Here is a 25,318-nt window from a genome sequence, read left to right as displayed (position 1 = left end):
TAGTAGAATACGACTTCAGATGCCAAAGACTTCTTCTCTTTCTGCCGATGAAACCAACACAAATGGAATGTGCTTGACGTAATGAATATCGAAAGATGAAAAATGAAATCATGGAATTCAAGGTGTAGACCTACTTCAAACATATCTGGGGGAATGTTACCTGTAATCAGTTTTTAAAAGCATTGACCAAATTTAAAAAAAAAGGGGGAAGGCGGGAAAGCCCTCAATTCAAACTCATGGCTAAAGCCTCCTTAAGCCGACATACTAATCACTCTGCTAGTGAGGTGGCTATGAAAATAGAAGTTTGTATAGTTATGTATTGTTTTTTTCAAACTTACTTTAAAGCGGCGACCTATAAAGGAGACTACTTCAGCTTATACTACCACTTCAGACAAGTACAATTTCTTTCCATTTGCTCGAGATACCAAACAAAATAATTATTTAGTCAGGTAAAAAAAATTAATGTGCGAAATTTGAGCTGAGGAATTGGGTGTCGGAGAAATACCATGTACAATCAATATATATATATATCCAAAATGAAATAGATAGAAAGTATGATCTATATTTCGTGTACACATTGCATAATATTGCATGACTGTATTGATTGAATACTGGAGCGAAATGTACTCTTCTAAACATAAAATAAAACTTCTTCAAGCATGACAGCGAGGGGGAGAACGTGATGTCACGATGACCCAGACGGTGAACATTATCATTTGCCATTTGTGTACCGAGCCTTACTGACACACATACATATATAACCATAACACTTGTGTAACACTGACGAATGTTATGTAAGCAACACTGTGTATAGAACAAGTTGCAATGGAGTCCTTGTGTAAGTATATTGTTCTAGACACTAGATCTACTAACATGTGTTCAACTTTTTGTTTCTGTATTGGATTGTCTCAAAGACAATGAGGTGTTTAACTATGACTTCATCACAGTCCATAAATTAACTAATGGACATAATATTAATTAATGCACTGATGCGCAATCCATTTGCATCTAAGAAGTCATAGTCATATTAGTTTCCGACACATGTGTTCAAGGCGACATCCTCAATAAAAAAAAAAAGGTCGAAACTAATTAAACATAGCTTCTGTGGCTTCATAGCACCGGATAGCACCGTACAGCGCTGCGTCACGAGCCGGATGTGTCGTAGTTTGGACATCACTGTAATAGAGCATCAGCTCTTATATTTGTATGTCAGCAGTCTATGCTTATACAGAAGCTGCATGTCACCAGTTTTGACTTAGAATGCCAGATGTGGAACTTTACATATGTTATACACTTTAGATTCAGTTATGCCAACGACTCCTATTATGTAGTATTAGTGTATCTAGGCCTATGTTTCATCTATCAGAATCTAAAAAAAAAGCATAAATAATTAAATAATTCTTGAAAGACTGCAGATCCTGCTGTGACTAACATATTTTGACTGACACATACTTAAATAAAAACTTATTTGAAGTTTTATTATTTCAATTATTCATCTAATTAATTTGTAATAAATCTAGACTAACAATAATTAATCTGTGCGACGGGAAATATTTTTAAAATTTTTTGTTTAGCGCAACTTCTTGTTTTTATCATCCGAACTGCGCTATGCTTCAATCTCTTGTTTTTATCATCCGAACTGCGCTATGCTTCAATCTCTTGTTTTTATCATCCGAACTGCTCTATGCTTTAATCTCTTGTTTTTATCATCCGAACTGCGCTATACTTCAATCTCTTGTTTTTATCATCCGAACTGCGCTATGCTTCAATCTCTTGTTTTTATCATCCGAACTGCGCTATACTTCAATCTCTTGTTTTTATCATCCGAACTGCGCTATACTTCAATCTCTTGTTTTATCATCCGAACTGCGCTATGCTTCAATCTCTTGTTTTTATCATCCGAACTGCGCTATACTTCAATCTCTTGTTTTTATCATCCGAACTGCGCTATGCTTCAATCTCTTGTTTTTATCATCCGAACTGCGCTATACTTCAATCTCTTGTTTTTATCATCCGAACTGCGCTATACTTCAATCTCTTGTTTTTATCATCCGAACTGCGCTATGCTTCAATCTCTTGTTTTTATCATCCGAACTGCGCTATGCTTCAACTTCTTGTTTTTATCATCCGAACTGCGCTATACTTCAATCTCTTGTTTTTATCATCCGAACTGCGCTATGCTTCCTAGTTTTTATCATCCGAACTGCGCTATACTTCAATCTCTTGTTTTTATCATCCGAACTGCGCTATGCTTCAATCTCTTGTTTGAACTAGTTGGTGGGGGTGGGGTAAGAGAGTAAGTAATTAAAAAAACAACGTTGTTCTGCTCGAATTAAGCCTCAACCCTCCTCAACCCTCAAACCTCTTCAGCCCGACCAACTAGCCTCACTCTATAGGAAGGGGGAGGGGCGAGTGGAAACTTACTATTCTAAAATTCCTTTAGATCTCTATTCTAAGATTGTTATTATTATTATTAATATAGCCTCAATTAGACTTGCTTATACAGGGGCGAACAAAAAATATTTTACAAAGTTTTAAAATATCAATGAATAGAGTTCATTACTTTACTCTGTGGAATATCCATTTACATTTTGTTACATTTTTTGAACACTTGTCCACCAAAGACAAAAACACATCAGCCCACCTTCCAACGGGACAAGTGTGGCTTGAATGTAAGGTCGTGTGAAATATCTGATGTATAGTGTAGGCCAATATTTGTTTCGTTCTTAAGACTGAACGTTTTTCAAACATTTTACGGAGAAATAAATATCAAGTAATTTTGTGTCATTTTTAGGGTGGGCTTTAAAAACACCACAGAATGAGGACAAAACCTTGTTCCGAGTTGGCAGTTGCTTTAACGAGCTTAAAATAATGTGACATTGGCATTGACTACCTCACTACCTAATTCAACACAGTGTTTGTAGCTCTTTTGTTCTAAGTATATATTATGCAAATCAATGCCAAATATAAGTATAATATATATATATATATATATATATATATATATATATATATATATATATATATATATATATATATATATATATATATATATATATAAAGTAGCCAACAGACTTTAAAGGCGACATCAGTATTGAATGGAGGTGTAAAGCTGACAAATGTCAGTAATGTTAAATACCTTGGAGCTATCGTCTATGATGAAGGAACTACTGCACTACAGTCCACAGGAGCAGTTGCAAAACTCGAAAACAATCTAGAAAGACAAAGGCACTCGACACTAAAATCAGACAGACACGCCCTGTGGTCATGTCATGGCCTCATTTTTATATGCCTGCGAATCTTGGACACTGCAGAACTAGACAGGAGCCAATAGAATGATCCTAGCAATGGAATCGAGATGCTACAGAAGGATCGTAGTAATCACATACAAATACCGCATCACAAACGAAGAGATTGGAATACAACGCTTCAACCCCACGATGACCTGCTAACTACTGTCAAAAAACGCAAACTAAAACTCTTTGTAGTGACGTCAACTGTAAGATCTTTGTATTGATGAGACCAGAGGATCAATGTGATAAGGAGATAGTACTATCTTTCTGATGATAAGATAGTAAAATCCGTGTGATTATGATAAGTTTGATAATTGTTGTGATGATAAGATGGTAAGATCTTTGCGGCGATCAGACAGTATGATTTTTTTGATGATAAGGCCATAAGGTTTGTTTTATGATATAGTAGAATTTTTGTGAGGATGTGACAGTAAGATCTTTGCAAGACAATAGGATCTTTATTAATGAGTCCTTAAGATTTTTTTGGTGATGAGACAATAGGATTTTTATGGTGAGACAGTTTGATCTTTGTAACGAGACGATAGTAGGATCTTAGTTATACTGAGACAGTGGATCTTTGAACAAATAATGGGACAGTGGATCTTTGAACAAATAATGGGACAGTGGATCTTTGAACAAATAATGGGACAGTATGATATTTGTGGCGATGAGACAGCATTATCTTTGTGGATGATATTTTCTGGTGATGAAGAGAAAGTGTGATCTTTGTTATGGTAATATTTAGGACTTGTAAAAAGGACTAAACTGGTTTTAATGAGCAGTTAGTAGGTCAATTGGTCTTCCAAACATATAGTAACAAAATAAATACTAGAAAAGTTTGTTACAACTATATAAGTCTCTTATCTTTCTTATTACACGCTTCAACCCCATACCCCCTTATGGGGACTTCCATAGACCCCAGCTGGAGAAAGGGAGGGGCAGGAACGAATTTGATTTTGTTTGGGGTGGGGGCGCCATTGGTAAAAGTTTGAGAAACACTGGTTTCCAGACAATGCTGTGTAGATGAACAAAAAGACAAGCTTAAGGTGAAGAAAAGCGGCAGTTGCCTCGGTATAGGATCAACTCTCTTGTAATGCCCGAATTACAGCCAGCAGGTCATAGCAAACTCCTTTGACTACTATTATATATATATATACTTTTTGCAGCGATGCGGAGCGTTGCACATGTGTCAAAAATATATATACCCCCAGCTCAGGCCGAGGTCTAACATGACTGGTCTAGGTTATAAAAGAAGAAGTGAAGAATGTGTTGGGTATGGCAGGTGATGTGCACATTCCTTGTTCTATATCCTAGGACGAATGTGTAGAAATGCTCCTTCTTCTCTAGTGCTGTTAGAGCATGGAATGGGTTGCCTGAGTCAGCCAGAAAAACCAATGACTATGCAGCGTTTAAGTCATTGATGCATGACTAGATTGACTTAGGGACACGCTTAGGACGTAATCATCTTCTTTTTTTAAGTAACGTCTTTTATAATATAAGATATGAGAATAAGGAGGTATGTCAGCCATATCATGGTGGCCCAGCCATGACAGATTGTCACGTGATAGAGATGTAGGAGCTACTGGATTAACTAGATGACTTTTGTTGACTTTTCTTTCTCTAGCTCAGCCTTGGCCTTTTGGTGACTTTTCTTTCTCTAGTTCAGCCTTGGTCTTTTGGTGACTTTTCTTTCTCTAGCTCAGCCTTGGTCTTTTGGTGACTTTTCTTTCTCTAGTTCAGCCTTGGTCTTTTGGTGACTTTTCTTTCTCTAGCTCAGCCTTGGTCTTTTGGTGACTTTTCTTTCTCTAGCTCAGCCTTGGTCTTTTGGTGACTTTTCTTTCTCTAGCTCAGCCTTGTTCTTTCGGTGACTTTTCTTTCTCTAGCTCAGCCTTGGTCTTTTGGTGACTTTTCTTTCTCTAGCTCAGCCTTGGTGTTTTGGTGACTTTTCTTTCTCTAGCTCAGCCTTGGTCTTTCGGTGACTTTTCTTTCTCTAGTTCAGCCTTGGTCTTTTGGTGACTTTTCTTTCTCTAGCTCAGCCTTGGTCTTTTGTTGACTTTTCTTTCTCTCGCTCAGCCTTGGTCTTTCGGTGACTTTTCTTTCTCTAGTTCAGCCTTGGTCTTTTGGTGACTTTTCTTTCTCTAGCTCAGCCTTGGTCTTTTGGTGACTTTTCTTTCTCTAGCTCAGCCTTGGTCTTTTGGTGACTTTTCTTTCTCTAGTTCAGCCTTGGTCTTTTGGTGACTTTTCTTTCTCTAGCTCAGCCTTGGTCTTTTGGTGACTTTTCTTTCTCTAGCTCAGCCTTGGTCTTTTGGAGACTTTTCTTTCTCTCGCTCAGCCTTGGTGTTTTTTGTGACTTTTCTTTCTCTAGCTCAGCCTTGGTCTTTTGGTGACTTTTCTTTCTCTAGCTCAGTCTTGGTCTTTTGGAGACTTTTCTTTCTCTCGCTCAGCCTTGGTGTTTTTGGTGACTTTTTTTTCTCTCGCTCAGCCTTGGTCTTTTGGTGACTTTTCTTTCTCTAGCTCAGCCTTGGTCTTACTCAGTCCTCCACTTATAATGTACTCAGTACTATTGTTAAACACATATATTATATATTCCTACCACGTGCTATCTTATAGTTACCTTTGTGACCCATTAATATGACTCACATATTTACTTATAAGATATAATATATGGCACAGTAGGAGCACAAGGTATTTTATTTAATTAACTCGAAGGCATTTTTTTTTATTTCGCCATATTGATTTATATTAGCCTTTGACAAAATGTGTATTTTGTACTTTGTATATAAATGTTATATATTCCTTTTTTTCTTAAATTTAAATGTTAGTTTTAATAATATATAGTTTGTTTCTCTTATTTTGTTATATAGCTTTAGAAGAGACAGAATCTGGCGTTTATGAAGCGACCTACGTAAGTTAAATTTAGCTTATTTTCCATAACTATTATTAACTATATATTTTTTGCATTAAGTAATCTTGTTGCTTGTAAACCTTGTTTAACTTTCCAGGTAGACATTCCGTCTTCTGTTCAGTTGCCAAGTCTTCAGCCCGGAACAACAATCTTTATTCATGGCAAAACTGACAAGCATGCTAAAGAGTACATTTTTTTTTGTTCATTTCAGACTTTTCATCGACTGTTATTCACTTTCTTTCACCTTATTTCATCTTATTTCATTTCTCTAAATTTCACTTCACCTTATTTCACATCACTTTCTTTCACGTCAATTCACTTTATTTGACATCACTTTCTTTCACGTCATTTGATTTCACGGTACCAAGGTCACTAGAATAAAGGGAAACCCCTCCGGGGGCCTCCCAAGGCCAAATAGCTCCAAGTAGGTCATCTAGAATAAGCCATGGATTCCAGAATTGTACAGTGGAATTGTAGAGGCCTCAAGGCCAATTATGAGGAAATGCAGCTACTGATGGACTCTGAGACTCCTGTAGCTGTCTGCTTACAGGAAAAATTTCTGAAAGATAGCATCAGCTTCCGAAGCTACAGTGCTTACAGCAAGAATGTTGAGGATGCAGAGAGAGCATCAGGTGGAGTCTAAATCCTTGTGAAGGATAGCATCCCCCATGAGAGGGTAGAACTACAGACCACACTACAGGCCGTAGCAGCTAGGATAACCCTTCACAAGGTTATCACTTGCTGCAGCCTGTATCTACCACCAGGCGCTCTATTAAACCCAACAGACATGGAGGACCTATTGAAACAATTCCCCCGGCCTTATTTAATCCTTGGGGATTTCAATGCCCATAACACCATGTGGGGATCCAACAATACCGACACAAGAGGTCGTATGCTGGAGGATACCTTCCTCCAACATGATTTATGCATACTTAATGATGCATCACCGACCTACCTTCACCCAGGAACTGGATCACTCACATGCATTGACCTCACCGTATGCGTCCCCGGACTTCTGGACGACTTTAAATGGTCAGTTAGCAATGATCTACGGGGAAGTGATCACTTCCCAATCATCATTACTAACAATCTCCCCTCATTGGGACGACCTTAGCGGTGGAAACTGAATAAGGCCGATTGGGAACAATTCCAAAAAAGATGCTCCGAGGATATCACAGAAAATATCCTCGATGAACAGAACCCAGCTGATACCTTTGCTAGCTAGCTACTAAGTATAGCTAGGAAAGTTGTACCCCTAACCTCCGCAAATCCAAAACGGCCTAGCAAACCATGGTTTGGTACAGCTTGCAAAAGTGCTATTGGCGATAGGAAAAAACGACTGGCTGCATTTATAAAGAATTCTTCCCAGGAAAACCTAAAGCTATTCAGGATAGCTAGAGCAAAGGCTAGACAAACCATACGGTCAGCCAAAAGGAATTCCTGGAGAAGTTTTGTCGGCAGTCTAGATGCCAAAACTTCTGCTAGAGCGGTTTGGAAGGCAGTAAGGCGAATCAAAGGGAAAGAATCAAATGCAATAGGGCGTCTGAAAAACCAAGGACGAACTGTCACGTCCCCCAGAGAAATAGCTGACTGCCTTGCATCCTCAATAGCAGAAAAGTCATCCACTGCACACTACACGCCAGAGTTCCAAAAATTCAAAACCAGGGAGGAAAGACACCCCATTGATTTCAGGTCAGAGAACAATGAAGACTACAACAAACCGTTCTCGCTTGAGGAACTGAGGAAATCGCTGGACAAGTCACATGACACAGCGCCTGTAGAAGATGAAATCCATTACCAATTCCTCAAGCACCTTCCCGAACCCTCATTGGCAGTCCTGCTAGGGGTCTATAAATGTGTGTGGCAAACAGGCGCTTTCCCAAACAGGTGGAGGAAAGCCACAGTTATACCATACCTAAACTAGCTATCGACCAATAGCACTAACAAGCTGCATCTGCAAAACCATGGAAAGAATGATTAACAGAAGGCTGGTCTGGTACCTGGAGAGGAAGTGATCTCCAACTGCCAGTGTGGATTCCGGCAGGGGCGGACAACAACTGACCACCTGGTAAGGCTGGAAGCTTATATTAGAAATGCATTACTCAGAAGAGAACATCTAGTAGCTGTATTCTTCGATATAGAAACGGCCTATGACACAACCTGGAAACATGGCATTCTACATGACCTGGAGCTTATGGGGCTTAAGGGACACCTCCACGTTTTTGGGGGGAATTCCTGAAAGACCGAAAATTTCAGGTTCTAGTGGGCAACTCCGCTTCTGACACTCATGACCAGGAAATGGGTGTACCCCAGGGCAGCATTCTGTCAGTCACCCTGTTCAACGTTAAAATAAATAGCATCATAAATACGCTGTCCCCTGGCATAGAGTGCTCTTTGTATGTTGATGACTTTGTCATTTTTACTTATGGGAAAAACATGAACACCTTAGAAAGAAAATTACAGTTATGTTTAAACAAAATTTAGGGTTGGGCAAACGATAATGGTTTTAAATTTTCAGACTCTAAAACAGTTAGTATGCATTTTTGTAATCTAAGGGGACTCCACCCAGACCCTGAACTATTTATACACAAAAAGAAGATTCCTGTCGTGAAAACTACAAAATTTTTAGGCCTCACCTTAGATTCCAAATTTAATTTTCTCACCCACATTAAGGAACTTAAGAAGAAATGCCAAAAGTCAATAAACATACTTAGAGTACTCAGCCATACGGACTGGGGAGCTGACAGAGATACCTTGCTGCTGCTTTATCTGAGTCTAATTCGATCCAAGCTAGACTACGGATCCATAATATATGGAGCAGCAAGGAAGTCGTACCTAAAAATACTGGAACCAATACAAAATGCTGCCCTGCGTCTCAGTCTCGGCGCGTTTCGTACATCACCTATCCCAAGTCTCCATGTGGAGGCTGGAGAACTCCCCATGGATATAAGAATGAAAAAGCTTGCAATGCAGTATATAGTCAAGCTAAAATCCAACCCCACGAACCCTGCTTTCGACTCCATATTTAACCCCACAGAGGTAGAATTATACAATCGAAGGCATAACGTTATACAGCCGTTGGGCCTTCGAATGAGAGAACCCATCCAAAATTGAGCCCCACCCATTGACCAAATCTCTAAAATAGAAACCCCTCAGAATCCTCCTTGGCTAATGAATAAACCCAAATTAAATTTATCCCTCCTTAATTTCAAAAAAGAAAATACAGACCCAAGCATACTACAAGTCCACTTTAAGGAACTGCAGGAGAGCTACGGAGATTGTGGCACCATCTACACAGACGGATCCAAAATGGATGGAAAGGTCGCGTGTGCCTGCTCCTTTCGGAACAAAACAATCTCCCGTAGACTCCCCGATGGCTGCTCCATTTTTACGGCCGAAATGCATGCAATATCGCTTGCACTTACGGCCGTTAAAGCATCAGAAAGGAGGAAATTTATAATCTGCTCTGACTCCAAATCTGCATTGCAAGCTTTGGGGCGGATGAAGACTGACATCCCATTGGTACATAAGAGCCTGAAGCTGTTGGACCAAATAACAGCCGACCGTAGGGATGTCACCTTCATCTGGGTCCCCTCCCATGTTGGCATTGAGGGAAACGAAGCCGCAGACAGAGAAGCAAAGAGAGCCCTAAATCATGCGGTGTCAGGAACCCAAATTCCCTGCTCGGACCTGAGACAAAGTATTGCCTCTGCCACCTATCGAGAATGGCAGAACCGATGGGAGGCTGAGACTCACAGTAAACTCAGGCAGATTGTGGCGGATGTCGGGTGGCGGCCCACATCTAAGGGTCTGACAAGGCGTGGTAGCACGACCATGTCCAGACTTAGGATTGGCCACACCTACATCACGCACTCTTTTGTGCTGAAGAGAGAGGAGCCCCCACTTTGTGAGTACTGTGACTCTCGCCTCATCGTGGAACATATCCTCGTTGATTGCCACAGATACCAGGATGTCAGGGAGAAATATTTTAGAGCCACTGGCTTAAAAACACTATTTGATAATGTCGACCCTGGGAAGGTACTGGGCTTTATCCGGGAAGTGGGGCTATCTACGAAGGTCTGATTTCTGAATTTGTGAACATGCACTATTTACATTAGATTTTTACCAAATATTTAAATTTTTACTACCTTTACTATTTTAACTGTGAATAGACCTTGATTTTAATGATATGACTGTATAGAATCTGGCCCTTGTTGTTTAGAGAGATTAGTCCTTAAGGGACTGCAGGCACGACATGGCCTAAATTGTTCCGATGTGCATAAAATCAAAATCAAATCAAATCAAAACTACATCACTTTATATCAATCCAATACAATTGATTCCACATCACTTCCCTTTATTCCACTTCATTTGATTCACTTTATTTTCATGTCACTTCTCTTTATTTCATGTCACTTTCTTTTTTTCATGTCACTTTTCTTTATTTTATGTCACTTCACTTTATTTCATGTCACTTCTTTTTATTTCATGTCTCTTCACTTTATTTCATGTCACTTCACTTTATTTCATGTAACTTCACTTTATTTCATGTCACTTCACTTTATTTCATGTCTCTTCTTTTTATTTCGTATCTCTTCACTTTATTTCATGTCACTTCACTTTATTTCATGTCACTTCTTTTTATTTCATATCTCTTCTCTTTATTTCATGTCACTTCTCTTTATTTCATGTCACTTCTCTTTATTTCATGTCACTTCTCTTTATTTCATGTCACTTCACTTTATTTCATGTCGCTTCACTTTATTTCATGTCACTTCACTTTAATCCCTTTATTTTGGCTTACATTAAACAACTGAGCACCATTTTATCTCATTGACTTTCACAGCTTCAGTGCCAGCTTCTGTGTCGGTCTTGACACTGACTATGACGTGGCCTTCCACTACAACCCTCGCTTGAAAGATAAAATTGTGTACTGCAATGATAAACAGCGCGACGACTGGGGCTATGAGGAGACAGAAGACTATGTACCATTCAAGAAAGATACAGTTTTTGAGTTACGGTTTGATGTTACACAAGATGGTTACGAGGTAAAAAATTGTAACGAATTGTTGTTATAATAATTTGTTCCTTTGAAAGATTTGCGGTTCATATTTTCATTGTGTTTGTGATGGGCGTTGATTTTCAAGTTAATCACAACTACCTGCTTTTTTTTTTTTGTTTACATTTAGATTTAAAGTTTACACTGTTCAAGTTTAAGCATTAAAAATACAACAGCATAGAAAAAAAAAAGGCAAAGTAATTTGGCGAAATGTGGTGGGAAGTGGCGATATGATAGAACTTAAAGGAAAACATTTAAAAAATGTAAATACATGCACAAATCAAATGTTAAGGACTCTATATTGAAAGATAACTGTTGTGACCTCAATAATACTAAGTCATCCAAAAGTAAGATCCTAGAAATTTGATTCTGTATTGATAAAAGAAGTGACAATAAAAATAACACGCGCTCATTCAAAGAGACAGCTTTTAAATGCTTTCGTACTTTTTCTTTTGTTTAACGGATACATCATACATTCCATTAATGATCATCCGCCATAGTTGAACTGGTAATAGTACATTGGGAAGACATAGCCCTAGACCGCACCAGATGGAGAGAGACGGTGACCAAGAAAGCTATGGACAGCGAGAAAACACGAGCCTCAGCTCTGGAAGAAAAGCGTGCCATACGAAAAATGGCCTGCTCCTCTACCACCAAAGCGAAATCCACCTTAACCTGAGATAGTTGTGGACGGGACGGGAGTGTCTCTCCAAAATAGGGCTCCACAGCAATATGAACATTAGTCATTCTACGACTGAAGGAGGCCAAACACAGTACAAGATCTAGATGTTGGAACGTTGTTTTTTTTGTATAAGCCGATTCATTTTTACAACACCAATATAACTGACGGGTCTGTGCCATCAAACCAGCTCTTAATGATAAGTCAAAGAAATACAAGAAACGGGTCTAACAGAAGAAGGTTGTCAATGTTTATTCAATCTGATTATTCAACTGCTGAGTCCAGACTGCTGACACTACAAGTTTTGAATTGGACGACAACTCTCTGTCGAGGAACCCAGCGCAGCCAATGATATACTTATACATGGGACAACATATATAGGGGAGCACCTGTAGTAAAGGATGCTTTTTTCATTGGTAGGCTTATATCAACTCCCTCTGTCTGTCTGTCTCTGTTTGTACACGTTATTTCTGAGACAGCCAATCTCGGATCAAGCTGAACATTTTTGCACAATTGTTTCTTTTATTTGACAACACAAAAATCAATATAAAAAAATTACCAATTAGTTAATAAACTAATGGTAATTAATTATTATGTTTGGTATCTCGAATAAAGGAAAGAAATAGTACTTGACTGAATTGGTCCCCTTTATAGGTTGGCACTCCTCAAATTGAGACAGACAATATCTAAATATACAATCTTCTCAGGTCATAAGCCCCTCGCTAGCAGAGTGGTTAGTACGTCTGCCCGAGGTAGCGTGAGTCACGAGTTTGAATTTAGATCGTTCCCACCTTTTTTTTTTTTGCAAACGCTTTTAAAAATAAATTACGGTACAACTTTACCCAGATATCCCTTTCTTTCCCCCCCCCCCCCCAGATAAGTGATAAGATGATAGTGTAGTGAGAAAGCTAAAAGCACGAAATAGTGCTAAACAAAAACAATTGTCAAAATATTATTAATCGCACAGATTTATTATTGATAGTTTAGATCTATGACACATTTAATGACATGACTGATCCAAACTAATTGATACGATTACACTTCGTATAAGCTTTGTTTTTTTAAAGTATTTTTTAAATGTCTTTCTTGTTTGTTGTTGTTCATTCCAGGTGTCAGTGGACAACACGATCGTGCAGTTCTTTAAGCACAGAATACCATTCCAGATGGTCAGTCATCTGTACTTAACAGGTGATATTAGAGTCAACAGAGTTCAATTATTTGACCCAGAATCGGTAAGTAGTAATGACGTGTAGCAGGACTATTTCATCATAGTCTATATATAGCGTCTATCTCCTCCTAATGGGTGCTAAGATGGTGGTGAGTTTTTATCAACAACCACAATGTCCACTGAAGTCAAGATTTGGATGGACAACTGTTTCTGTGACTTTTAAGACACTGAACAATTGACGCTGTTGAGCAGACTAATAATTACTTTCACCTAACCTTTTCTTTGTTGAACCGTTTGGGCACCATAGCAGATCTGTTGATCACCTTTCTCCGTTCCTCTCTGTCTTTTGCCTTGGGTAGAATTTCATTCAATGACAGACCAGTCCATTCTTTGATGTTGTCTTCCCATCGCTTGCTCTGTCGGCCTCATCTTCTTCTTTTTAATCATTGTTATGATCAGTGTAAATGTTATCTCTTTCTCAGTCTCTCTCTCTCTCCCTCTCTCTCTTTTTTATAAAAAAAAAATAACAACATTCTATTTGAATAACGAAGTAGTCCTGCTTAATTTACAATTCAAATGGATGACTTGGGAGAAAGAAGTTTGAAACTTGACAACAGGTAAGCTTGAACTAGATGTGAAGTACACACTCCAATTGTCTTGTGATGAGCTGCGACTTCACTTGTGAAACATGGCACACTTACTTGACCTATCTTACTATCTACGTTCATTTCTCATTTTGCTGGGGACATTTTTTAAAACTATAGGCTAGCCCAAAAACAAAAAGCTCTGTTGTTTTTATGCTGTCTGTCTGTCCGTCTTTTACTTTAAGATCTCATAAACTAACAGCTCTATTGAAAATCTGGTTTCACTATTATTTCTTTCTTTATGTTTGACATACATGTAAGAACTAACTTTTACTCGATATACACAGATGTGTACAGAATAGTTTTATTTTAACCTGTTTTAAATTGTATTATTTTCAGGATGAAAACTAGCACATATAAACGGTAAACTTTGGTAACTATTTTTTTTTATTATAACACGCTGTCATTTTTTAGTAAACATGGATAATAAACATTCTAGCAAGTATTTTTAGTAAAGATTTTAAGTAACCATTTTCAGCAATAATCTGAAAGAGGGATTTTAGCAAAAAAAATCAACTTGTAAACAAAGGGCACACTACCGTGATTTCCTTTTAGAGTGAAACTTTCCAGCAATAAAAGTAAAGTTATCTACCGCTAGACATAAGCTGTATAGCAGTGATGGGCAAACTACGGCCCACGGACTAACTCCGACCAGAAGAAAGGTTTGATACTGTGACAGGTGGGGAAATGTGATGTGTGTTTGGCGCGTTTTATGTCTAGGGGATGATTATTTTTAAAGCTATCACACACCAACCTATCAGCATATGAATCGGGAGCAGACACGCAACGAGACAAAGCAATGAAAGATAGATACAAAAGTTAAAAATGAAGAATATTTATTTACATAAATATACATATAAGAATAAAAAGGGGGAGGGTTGGCTTCTATCTCTAAATAATACTAGCTTTAATCATCACTCTTGCATTTAATAAGAGAGTATGTCACTTTGTCCTCTGACTTAGCTGGTTGTCCTGTTGATGTCGCAGCTGGCTGTGTCCTGGCTTGAGGTTCTGCAGCTGGAGGTGGCGCTCTAGCGGATAGAGGGACGCCGGTGATATAGTTCTTGTGGAGTCTCAATCCCCAAAATCTAATATCTGTAGTGGGCACAGTAGGGCGGGTGGCCGGCTACCGTGGGCACAAGGTTACTGCGGGCAGAGCGGATCTGCCGTGGGCAGCGTAGTTGACAGGATATGTCCAGTGAGTTGCAGAGGGTTGGCGTAGCTATGACGTCTCACACAGATCTGAATCTATAGAGACGTCGCACCTAATAGCCTGACAGGTGGGCTGTCGAATAGGCGGGCAATGCCGATAGCGCCAAGTAATAGAGTTGAGTGGATCTCAGTAGGCAAAGGCAGTGCTGAATAGCACTAAGCACAAAGATAGTAGGTGATTCTTGATATCAAACAAATAGGCAGGTAAATAGATCGTTGATGCAATGAATAAATAGGCAGGTAAATAGGCAATAGGCAGACACCTGAGGGAGGCTGCGGATAAATAAAGACAAGTTAGGACATGTCTCTCATGCATCTTATCGATGCCCTCGACTGAGGTGCATTCGTCAGATTGGTAAAATTGCTTTAGAGCACAATGGGGAGATGATGACAAATGGGATTTGGAAAATAGATGGCAGATAGTAGCAATATAAAAATGTACATAAAAGGGGAAATAATAATATAAAAATGTACATAGAAGGGGAAATAATAATCTCAAATAAACAACACAGGTGGATAGAGAAAGAAGGGGGGGGGGGGAATGGGCGGTGGTCAGCGACCCAGATGGTTTGTTTACATATGACCGTGGGTCGAGAACAATGAAGCGTGCTTGAATGGAGAGGGTGTCCCTTCAAGCGGCGCAACTCTCCTTAGAGTAAAATGAGTACAGGGGAGACAATTCACTACAGGGGAGATAACTCGTATCTCTTTTCTAGACGCAGTATTAGTGCGCTAGTAAAATTATCACGGTTGTCAGCCGAGATAAAGGAAATAGACTAAGATGTACAAATATATACGTGGTTGCATCAACGATCAATTGAGCAACGTAGCATTAATAGATTAATGCAATACATAAATAAATACATAGGACATGTTTATGTTTTCTACTTACGCCAGTGAGAAATACACAATGCACTAATTAAATATAAATGAACTAGGCAAAATACACATGATAAAATCCAATGGAAATATACACAGAGTAATTAAGATGGAACTTGTGATTAAGTTCGGCTTACCACCAGGTATTCCTCTAGTCCAGACTCGATAGCTCAGCTCGAATGAGAAGTGAAAGAGAGTCTAGCCTGATTTAATTTACCTTATATACAAAGGCCTGGAAAATGTGGGCGGACACAGGAAATGTCCTAGGCTTAGAATTGTCTTACACGTGGGTGAAGTCCGACAAGAGATGGGATTCGCACATTGGGAGGTCAATGGGCGTGTTTGTCCTCGTGGTCTCCTAGATCAAAGAGAGACATAGGAGAAAGGGGGGGGGAGGGGTGACTAGCATTCCACACAAGGTGGTGTCCACTGCGGCTGTCAGACATCCTGTCGATAAGATCAAAGTCTGTGCGTATCTTTGCCCCGGTCAAGGGAAGATAAATGAAAGGACGCGCCTTAACTATCTCCAATGTGGTCAACTAAGTCTAGCCTGGAGCGGAAAAGGTGTGGCGGGTGAATAATTTAGGGGTTGGATGGGGAAATAATAAAAATAAAATAAATAAATAATGAAAAATAATAATTAATGCTGTGATAAATTTGAGTGACTCTGACAGCGAGTTTTTGACTTGTCACAGATACGACCCTTCCAATGTTTTGTATTAGTAATCAAAAAATAAGAATTTCACTCAACAATGTACTAAAAGTTAAAAAATCGAGTTTTTAAGAATTCGCTGCAAGTAGCGTCTGCTGGTTTGAATTCGCTGCAAATAGCGTCTGCTGGTTTGAAGCTGTGATTTACATTTGAATAATTACTAAATACATACTAGCTGAACACAGAACCAGATCTACCTTAGTCAACACTAAACTTAAAAAAGAAACAACAGTCATAATCAATCATCACACTTTAGATCAAAGCAACTTAAAAAATAACCTAACATACACATCCATAACACTAAAGAAGATTACCCATCACAAATGGAAGTTCTCAATCAGACACAGCAGAAATAAATACCTATTTCTGTTAATATTAATAGCAGGAGATGTAGAGTCAAATCCAGGGCCTAGATCTAAAGATAGATGCAACATCTGCAAAAAAGTATGCACCATGAAACAGAAAGCCATTCAATGTGACACCTGCGATGAATGGTACCATGCATCATGTCTCCATATGAATACACCTGTGTATTATGCCTTAGGCAACAAAGATGCATCATGGCACTGTGTACCGTGTGGGTTACCTCAGTTTACATCAGGACTGTTTGATTCGTTTGATGCAGACACTTCTAACCCATACAACATCCTAAACACCAAACCAAACTCACCAACCACTAGCCAGATCCACTCCTGTTAAACCTAAATCTACTAAAATTAATACAACAGCCTCACTAAACAAACCTACTAAAGAAGTAACACCAAAATACCTTAAAACCTTAGTAATAAATTTTCAAAGCATTAGGAACAAAACAGCAGACTAAGAAATTTTATTAGAATGTGAGAAACCAGACATAATTGCAGGCACAGAAACTTGGCTACATCCTGAAATTTATAATGCAGAAATTTTCAATAGTAATTATGAAATTTTTAGAAAAGATAGGGCTGATAATCATGGAGGAGTTCTTTTAGCAATAAAAAACACTCTTATAGCAGAAGAAATTACCTTACCTAACTCAAAAAATATAGAATCAACATTTTGTAAAATCAATACCACCTCAACATCCCTAATAATAGGCAGCATTTACAGACCACCAAATTCTAGTTTAGAATACATGCAGGAACTATGTAATCAGATTACGACACTTAAAGAGACAAATAAAAATGCAGTTTTTTGGATTATGGGTGATTTCAACCTACCTGATATAAATTGGAAAACACTAACCATAGATAAACACCAAAACCTTAAGGACATAAATGAGCTTTTCATAGAAACTTTACACAACCTAAGTTTAGATCAAATCATTAAAAAGCCAACTAGATTAAACAACACATTAGATCTCTTCTTAACCAACAGACCTGGATTAGTAGTTGATTATGATATTAACCTATATAGAAAATTTAAAGAAACAAATGCAGAAAGAGTTTACAAAAAGTATATAAAAATTAAACACTTAACCCAAAAAGTAAGCAGACAGCTGCAGAGTGAATACATAAACAATGTAATATCTAAAGACAACAACAAAAACCTATGGTCATACATTAAGTCTAAGAAAATGGAAACAACAGGCGTAGCGCCATTAAAACATAACATAATACATAATGATAATGAAACTAAAGCAAACATTCTAAACAAATACTTTGCATCAGCATTCTCAGCCCCAGGAGACAAAGACATATTACTGAATTTGAACCAAGTAGACAACATAGAAGATATAGTAGTACAAGAAAATGGAATTCAAAAACTATTAGCCAACACCAAACCAAATAAAGCCTCTGGACCTGATGGTATTCCAGCTAGATTACTCAAAGAACTAAGTAATGAGCTAGCCCCAGTGTTCAAAATACTCTTTCAGGCTTCACTTAACCAGGGCAGAGTACCAAAGGACTGGAAAGAAGCTAATGTCACCCCCCTATTTAAAAAAGGAGAAAAATCTGACCCAGGAAACTACAGACCAGTATCACTTACCAGCATCACATGTAAAATCCTAGAACACATAATATGTAGTAACATCATAAACCACTTAGACAAACATAATGTCCTCACACCATACCAACATGGCTTTAGGAAATATAGATCATGTGAAACACAACTAATAGGACTATTTGATGATTTTTCAAAAGGTTTAGATAATAGTGAACAAATAGATGCTATCTTACTAGATTTTTCTAAGGCTTTTGACAAAGTTCACCATAGTTTGCTTAAAAAATTAAAATATTTCGGCATTAATGGTCCACTGCATCAGTGGATTAAAGACTTTCTGATAGGGAGAGAACAAACTGTAATAATAAATGGCTCTAAATCAACACCGATAACAGTAAACTCAGGTGTACCTCAAGGAACAGTCTTGGGTCCACTACTATTTTTAATTTACATAAATGATTTACCAAATTGCATTAGTTCAGGAACAAAAGTCAGATTATTTGCAGACGATTGCATAATATATAGAACAATAAAAACAACACAAGACACAGATATTTTACAAAGAGAATTAGATGAATTACAGAAATGGGAATCAAATTGGAGCATGTCTTTCCACCCAGAAAAATGTCAGTTGTTAAGAGTAACAAAAAAACTAAAACAAATTAATTCCACTTATCTTATTCATGGCAAACCAGTAACACAGACTAAAAACGCAAAATACCTAGGTGTTATAATAAATGAAAAACTGTCATGGAATCCACATATTGATGAAACTACAAAAAAATCAAACAAAGCATTAGGATTTATTAAAAGAAATTTCTATAAATCAAATAAGAACATAAAACTAAAATGTTATTTAACCTTGGTTAGGCCAATAATAGAATATGCATCCTCTGTTTGGGACCCCTCAACTCAAGAAAACATTAAGAAACTAGAACAGACACAAAATAGAGCAGTGCGATTCATAACAAACGAATATTCACATTTGACTAGAGTAACACCTTTAGTAAAATCACTAAATTTAGAAAGCCTTCAGGACAGAAGGCTCAAAAGTAAAGTAGCAATAATACATAAAACACTGAACCATAATCTTCAAATACAAAAACAAAATTTAATAAAATACTCTGAAAGACACAAAGATAAAGGCACATTCCTCGTCCCATATGCTAGGACAAATTTGTACAAATACTCCTTCTTCCCTAGTGCTATTAGAGCATGGAATGGGTTGCCTGAGCTAGCCAGGAAAACCAGTGACTTGGCAGAATTTAAGTCATTGGTTAATATGCATGACTAAATGCATGACGCGTAGGACGTAATCATCTTCTTTTTTGAAGTAACGTCTGTATTATATAAGATAAGATAAAAGGAGTTTCCGTTCCATTACGTTTCCATAAGACCTTTGTAACATTTAAAATATCATGATATTTAAGTTTAAATATCTTTTAAATATCGTTTCTGACAAATAAAAAGGACAGACGGACGGATGGGCAGACAAAACAAAACTACTAGCGGCTATTCCCCTTTGGGAGGTTGCTAATAAAGGAAAATTTGATTTAGAATTTTTGTTCGTTTGTTTCTATGCAATAAGTCATTAAACTACATTTGTTGTTAGATTTACTAGAAACATTTTTCTTTTATTAAAACAACAACAAGACTCGTTCATTAACAATTGTTGCTTTGACCTATTACAGGATGAGTGTAAAAAATCAGCCAAGTTTCTTTGCCTGGAATCTGCCATTATCACCTTCTGTTAGAACTATTTTGCCAATTACTAATAGCTTATATATAAATGAGTGAACACTCGAGATCTATATTTAGAAGTGATGTATAAGTGTTTATGACATCATGATGTATAAAACATCTCTCGCCTCCCAGTGGAACAGTATATAACGAGGCGAATTGAGAATTAACGATTTGATTGGCCACTCAATAATGTTCCAGATACAGGATAGCTGTCTGGTCGTGGGGTTTGCGCGCTGGACTGTCGTTCGAACTTATCGACGATCCCGGATTCCAAACCTGCCCGCTCCCATCCCCCGTCGTCCTGCGGGATGCTTGGAGTTGGAGGTAAATTCTTTTCACCTCTGAAGGAACATCGGAAACATGTAAAACATTTGACAACACAAACAAAACATACATCTACAATGCTACACTTTGGGAAGGAGGCAGAGGAAGAGAGAGAGAGAGAGAGACAAAATCACAGAGACTGCTACAGAGACCAACACAAATAGAGAAGAGTGTAAGAGTAAATAAATAATAGAAAGAACTGTGTGTGTGGAGGGAGGCCTGCGTTAGTCAAGTCAATCTCATTGAAATATGTCCATTAAACAAAGGGAGGCAACGTAATCAACACCTGGATGTTAAACTCCCATTTTGTAATGTCCTTTTCGACTGTTTTTGAATATGTTACGTCGAACTCCTGGGCGACCCTTCGTACTCATAAATTACATTAAAAACAAAACCTCTATCACACTGTATGCTACTGTCACAAGTCAACGTGATTTACAGATACACTCAGGGGCGTACTGGCTATATGGGTGGGTAGTGCATTGGTAGGATAACCAGTGGGTCGGAACCAAAGTGAGCCGCTTTGAATGACAGTGATTGACCCTCACCAAACCGTTTAGAAAAGATGTTCTACAAAAAGGAGAACAACCCCCGCTCTTGCCGGACGACCTTGTAACCTTGTAGCAATATAAGAAGTAACGGTGGGCTACCTAATGGGCCACATTTAAATGTCAGTAAGTCCTGTAAACGTAATTAGTATCACCTTACCTTTAACGAAATATGTTTATACTAGTCGACCGGCGGCGTAGCATACGCCGCTATTTTGCATGACCGGTTTTAGGCCACTGCAACCTATGCGACCAAAGGATCCGCACTTTCATAGAACCCGCGCTAATTCAAGGTGTATAAATTATTAAATTAAACCATTTTATAACTTAAAACAGATTTCCCGCGATTTACCAGGAGCTCCTGAAAATCTCCCTAAATTACAAAATATACAAAAATTCCTTAAAATATACGGAAATATATAGAAAAAAAATTGTCATTTTGGGGTGTCCTTCAATATGGAAAACGCCAATCATACGCGCAATATATAAAAACGGCATTATGCATTAGCCGTAATTGTGTAATCTGGTGAAAGAAGCTTCTCGCGCCTCAAACTAATGTAGAATTACTTAAGGTCAACAATTCTCAAAGATAGATTGAAACATTTGGCAATTCTGGCTTTTGAGCGGGATCTATGTAGGAAACAGAATTATTATGATATACTGTATGACTTTGCTACACGCAAGGCTCGAAAATTAATTCTGTACATAGTAAAGAATGAATAAAATGCATAGACGAATTTATTTTCTAATACAAACTCTTAAATTTCACTTATTGTCTGCTTCCGTACCCAAACGTGGCCCCGCAAAATCCGTTTCGCATATGGCCGGACAATGCTTAAGTCCGGCCCTGATATTTAGTGTTTGTAAAATGTTTGTTTGTAAAATGTTTTACATGTTTCGGGTGTTCCTTCAGAGTTGAAGAAAGTTTACTTTTTAGTCCAAACCTCCCGCAAGACGAAGGGGTATGGAAGAGGGCAGGGTTTGACAGTCCAGCGCGCAGCCATCCGTAGAGACGTGTGAATACCCACGTGTTCTCCCCCACCCCTTTTGTTTTCTCGTGGACAATCGGCAGAAATAAGAGAGTAATCTTTCCTTTACTTCTTCTTCTCGTTTAAACTGTTAAGAGAAGAGGAGAATTATATAGATAAGATACCTGTGTAATAGGCCTACTAGCCATCTATTCCGAAAGAATTATCATTTAAACAATTAAACATGTAACCAAATATAAATCGAAAGGAAAAGGTAAAGAAAAAAAAAGAGATGAAAGCTACAGATTGCTGGAATCCTCTTTCAAGAGATGCAGTCGCTGAATCTCAGGATAACCTTCACGAAGGAACTTTCACCCTTGGGGCCCTGGAGATCATTCCACATTAGACAACGTAGAAATAGTAACACGTATCCTACAATATGGAACAACGAATGTGCCTTAGTCTTTGTGTATAAGAAATATGACATTTTGTGTATAATTAGAAATATGACACTAGGAATATTAGGACGATGTCCTTTGTGGGGTTGGTTTTATGGAGATAATAGTAAAGAGAGTTGTCTGCCCTAATGGCTTTTAATGAATTGAGAGTACAATTTATTAAAGGGGGGGGGGAGGTATTATGAAATCATCAGCTACTGTAAGCTAGGGTGTTGTGAGTTCTAATGCTGTCATATTGGTTAGTAACTTATGAACTAAGATCTCTGTACGTTTCTGCAAGTAAAGGCTAAAGAACAACATGACACAAAAACACTGGCAGGGCTTTATGTTGAACTCAGTTGAAGGCTGGGGCTAAAGACGTGCACAGGAAATGGTTATGGCCACAAACATTATGTGGACACACTGAGCGTTTCACGTCACTTCCTTTTCAAAGTTTTGTTTTGTTTGACATGTTTTGGTTATTACTTCAAACATCCAACAGGGGGGGGGGGGGGGAATAGACGGCGGGCAGAGTTCGAGCCTGGGACTATCAAGACGATACTTCAGAGCTCATAACACATGACTAGGTAGCCATCACAACTAGGTAGCCATCACAACTAGCACAACTAGGCAGCCATCACAACTAGGTAGCCATCACAACTAGGTAGCCATCACGACTAGGTAGTCATCACAACTAGGTAGCCATCACAACTAGGTAGCCATTATGATTAGGTAGCCATCGTGACTAGGTAGCCATCACAACTAGGTAGTCATCACAACTAGGCAGCCATCGTGACTAGGTAGCCATCACAACTAGGCAGCCATCACGACCAGGTAGTCATCACAACTAGGTAGCCATCGTGACTAGGTAGCCATTATGACTAGGTAGCCATCGTGACTAGATAGCCATCACAACTAGGTAGTCATCACAACTAGGCAGCCATCGTGACTAGGTAGCCATCACAACTAGGTAGCCATCGTCACTAGGTAGCCATCGTGACTAGGCAGCCATCATGAATAGGTAGCCATCATGACTAGGTAGCCATCAAGTGTTTAGTTTTACTTTTTTTTTAGTTATATCAAAATAATGTAAGAAACTAATTTAGAGTATGATTAAACTGAAGATTTTTTTTTGTACCAATGGACCCCATTCGCCAAACGTAAACAAACAACATTTAGCCACGTAATAATATTGATAAAACAATTAAAATTACGTATCACGTGACATCCTTTATGGATTGCGTAATTTGTATAGAAGAGATAGAGAACCACGTGGCAAAATGTTGTTTGTTTACGATTCGTGAATAAGGTCCATTTCAAGTTGTCCCAGCCTCAAAGTCTATTCACATGTACAAACACAACACACATGATTGACTTGTACGTTTCCATATATGCGTTGTATACACATCATATGCAATCAAGCTGTGGGCCGGATTGTATGGTAATGCCAGGGGCCGCTATGAACACCCAGTCTGCCCCTGTTTTAGTTGCTGTATGCCACTCTTTCGTTCATTGGCAAACATTTGCATTCTGTAGTATGTGTACGTCATTTACATGAGATTTTATCTATCTGGAATAAAAACATAGTGACTGAATCGTTTCTTGTTTATTGGAGTGAAGTGTTGTTGTGAAATCATTCTCTCTCTCTCTCTCTCTCTCTCTCTCTCTCTGTTATATATATATATATATATATATATATATATATATATATATATATATATATATATATATATATATATATATATTACATCGTAGACTCAAAACTTAGTAAAACCTTACGAAGTGTAGTGTCTAATTTACAGCGATTATTATCAACTGGCTCTGTCTGGTGTGTAGCCTACACGTTATTTCTCTCGACCCCAATCTCAGATCAAGCTGAAATTTTGCACCTGACAAAACAAGAATCAATAAAAATATAAACTAGTTACTTATTTTGTTTGGTATCTCAAACAAAGTAAAGAGATTGTACTTGACTTCATCATACAGACAAAGACAGGGTGAGTTGATATACGCTTTGTAAAAAAAGTTGAAAAAATTGATTTGAAACTCTTTGTAATGTTCTTGTCAACTTTCACTTCAATGTTCTTGTTTAGCCTAAGTGTACAGGATTTGATGCGGCTCTTTGAAAAGTTTCTTCCTGAAGTGGTGCAATTCTAAGTGTAGAAGTTAAGTGTAAATAGTGCAAACTTCTCTCGAATTAAATGTTTCCCATTCTTTAACTACTTCTTGATAATTTTATTTAGAGCAAACAAACCAACAAAAAATCAGTCCAAAATTCCGCCACCAGATAAGAGCCGCCCAGACCGGTCCTCCGACCTTGCCACCCTCACACACTCAGGGAACTGATTCATACTCCAGTACGTAGGAGAGCTCCTAGTTTATGAGTTTGAACAAGAACTTCTTGATAAGCCGAAAACGAATTAAAGAGTGATATAGTATGCCAAAAAACAACATTCAACTTAAAGATTAAGCTGAAAGAGAAATAGAATAATTCAACTATTTTAATAAGGAAGTAAATTTTTTCCGACTTTGTTAGCGGAGATCTAATAGTGTACATTTTTTGTTTGTTTGGCTTAAAAGCCTTAATTTTACTTTTCATTGTAGTCACGTGGTCATAAATAATAAATAATGATTACCTCATTGTTATAGTTTTAAAATTCTATTAAATTCATTTTACAGAAAAAAAAAATATTTCAGTAGCAGAGCTCGGGTTTGGCGAATGGACCGATCGCCTCAAACCTTTTCCCACTTTTCTAAGGACGCTAACTGTAAAGGACTTGGCTAACAAGAAATGAGAGGCGTGGAGTGCTGAGTTAAGTCACGT

The 25,318-nt window shown here is 38.1% G+C and overlaps 1 protein-coding gene and 1 long non-coding RNA gene across 3 annotated transcripts; both read left to right on the top strand.

Annotated features, from left to right (window-relative positions):
- The first annotated feature begins 686 nt into the window (after positions 1-686).
- Positions 687-24,089, top strand: LOC106050849 (galectin-4-like). Of its 2 annotated transcripts, none has more exons than XM_056024315.1 (7): positions 687-838; positions 6,158-6,198; positions 6,296-6,384; positions 11,045-11,246; positions 13,046-13,168; positions 14,088-14,111; positions 20,166-24,089. In XM_056024315.1, the coding sequence occupies exons 1-6, from the start codon at positions 826-828 to the stop codon at positions 14,097-14,099; spliced, it is 480 nt and encodes a 159-aa protein (XP_055880290.1). In that variant the 5' UTR covers positions 687-825; the 3' UTR covers positions 14,100-14,111; positions 20,166-24,089. The 2 variants fall into 2 exon arrangements, with proteins under 2 accessions (XP_055880290.1, XP_055880289.1); XM_056024314.1 differs by having other exon boundaries at positions 14,088-14,121.
- A 139-nt stretch (positions 24,090-24,228) lies between these two features.
- Positions 24,229-25,312, top strand: LOC129925213 (uncharacterized). Its single transcript, XR_008777005.1, has 2 exons — positions 24,229-24,491; positions 25,174-25,312. It is a non-coding gene; the product is annotated as an uncharacterized LOC129925213 (long non-coding RNA).
- The last annotated feature ends 6 nt before the right edge of the window (positions 25,313-25,318 follow it).

Source organism: Biomphalaria glabrata, chromosome 3 (genome assembly GCF_947242115.1).
Source record: "Biomphalaria glabrata chromosome 3, xgBioGlab47.1, whole genome shotgun sequence".
In the NCBI taxonomy this organism is placed as follows: Eukaryota; Metazoa; Mollusca; class Gastropoda; family Planorbidae; genus Biomphalaria; species Biomphalaria glabrata.
This window is presented reverse-complemented; position numbering and strand designations above follow the sequence as displayed.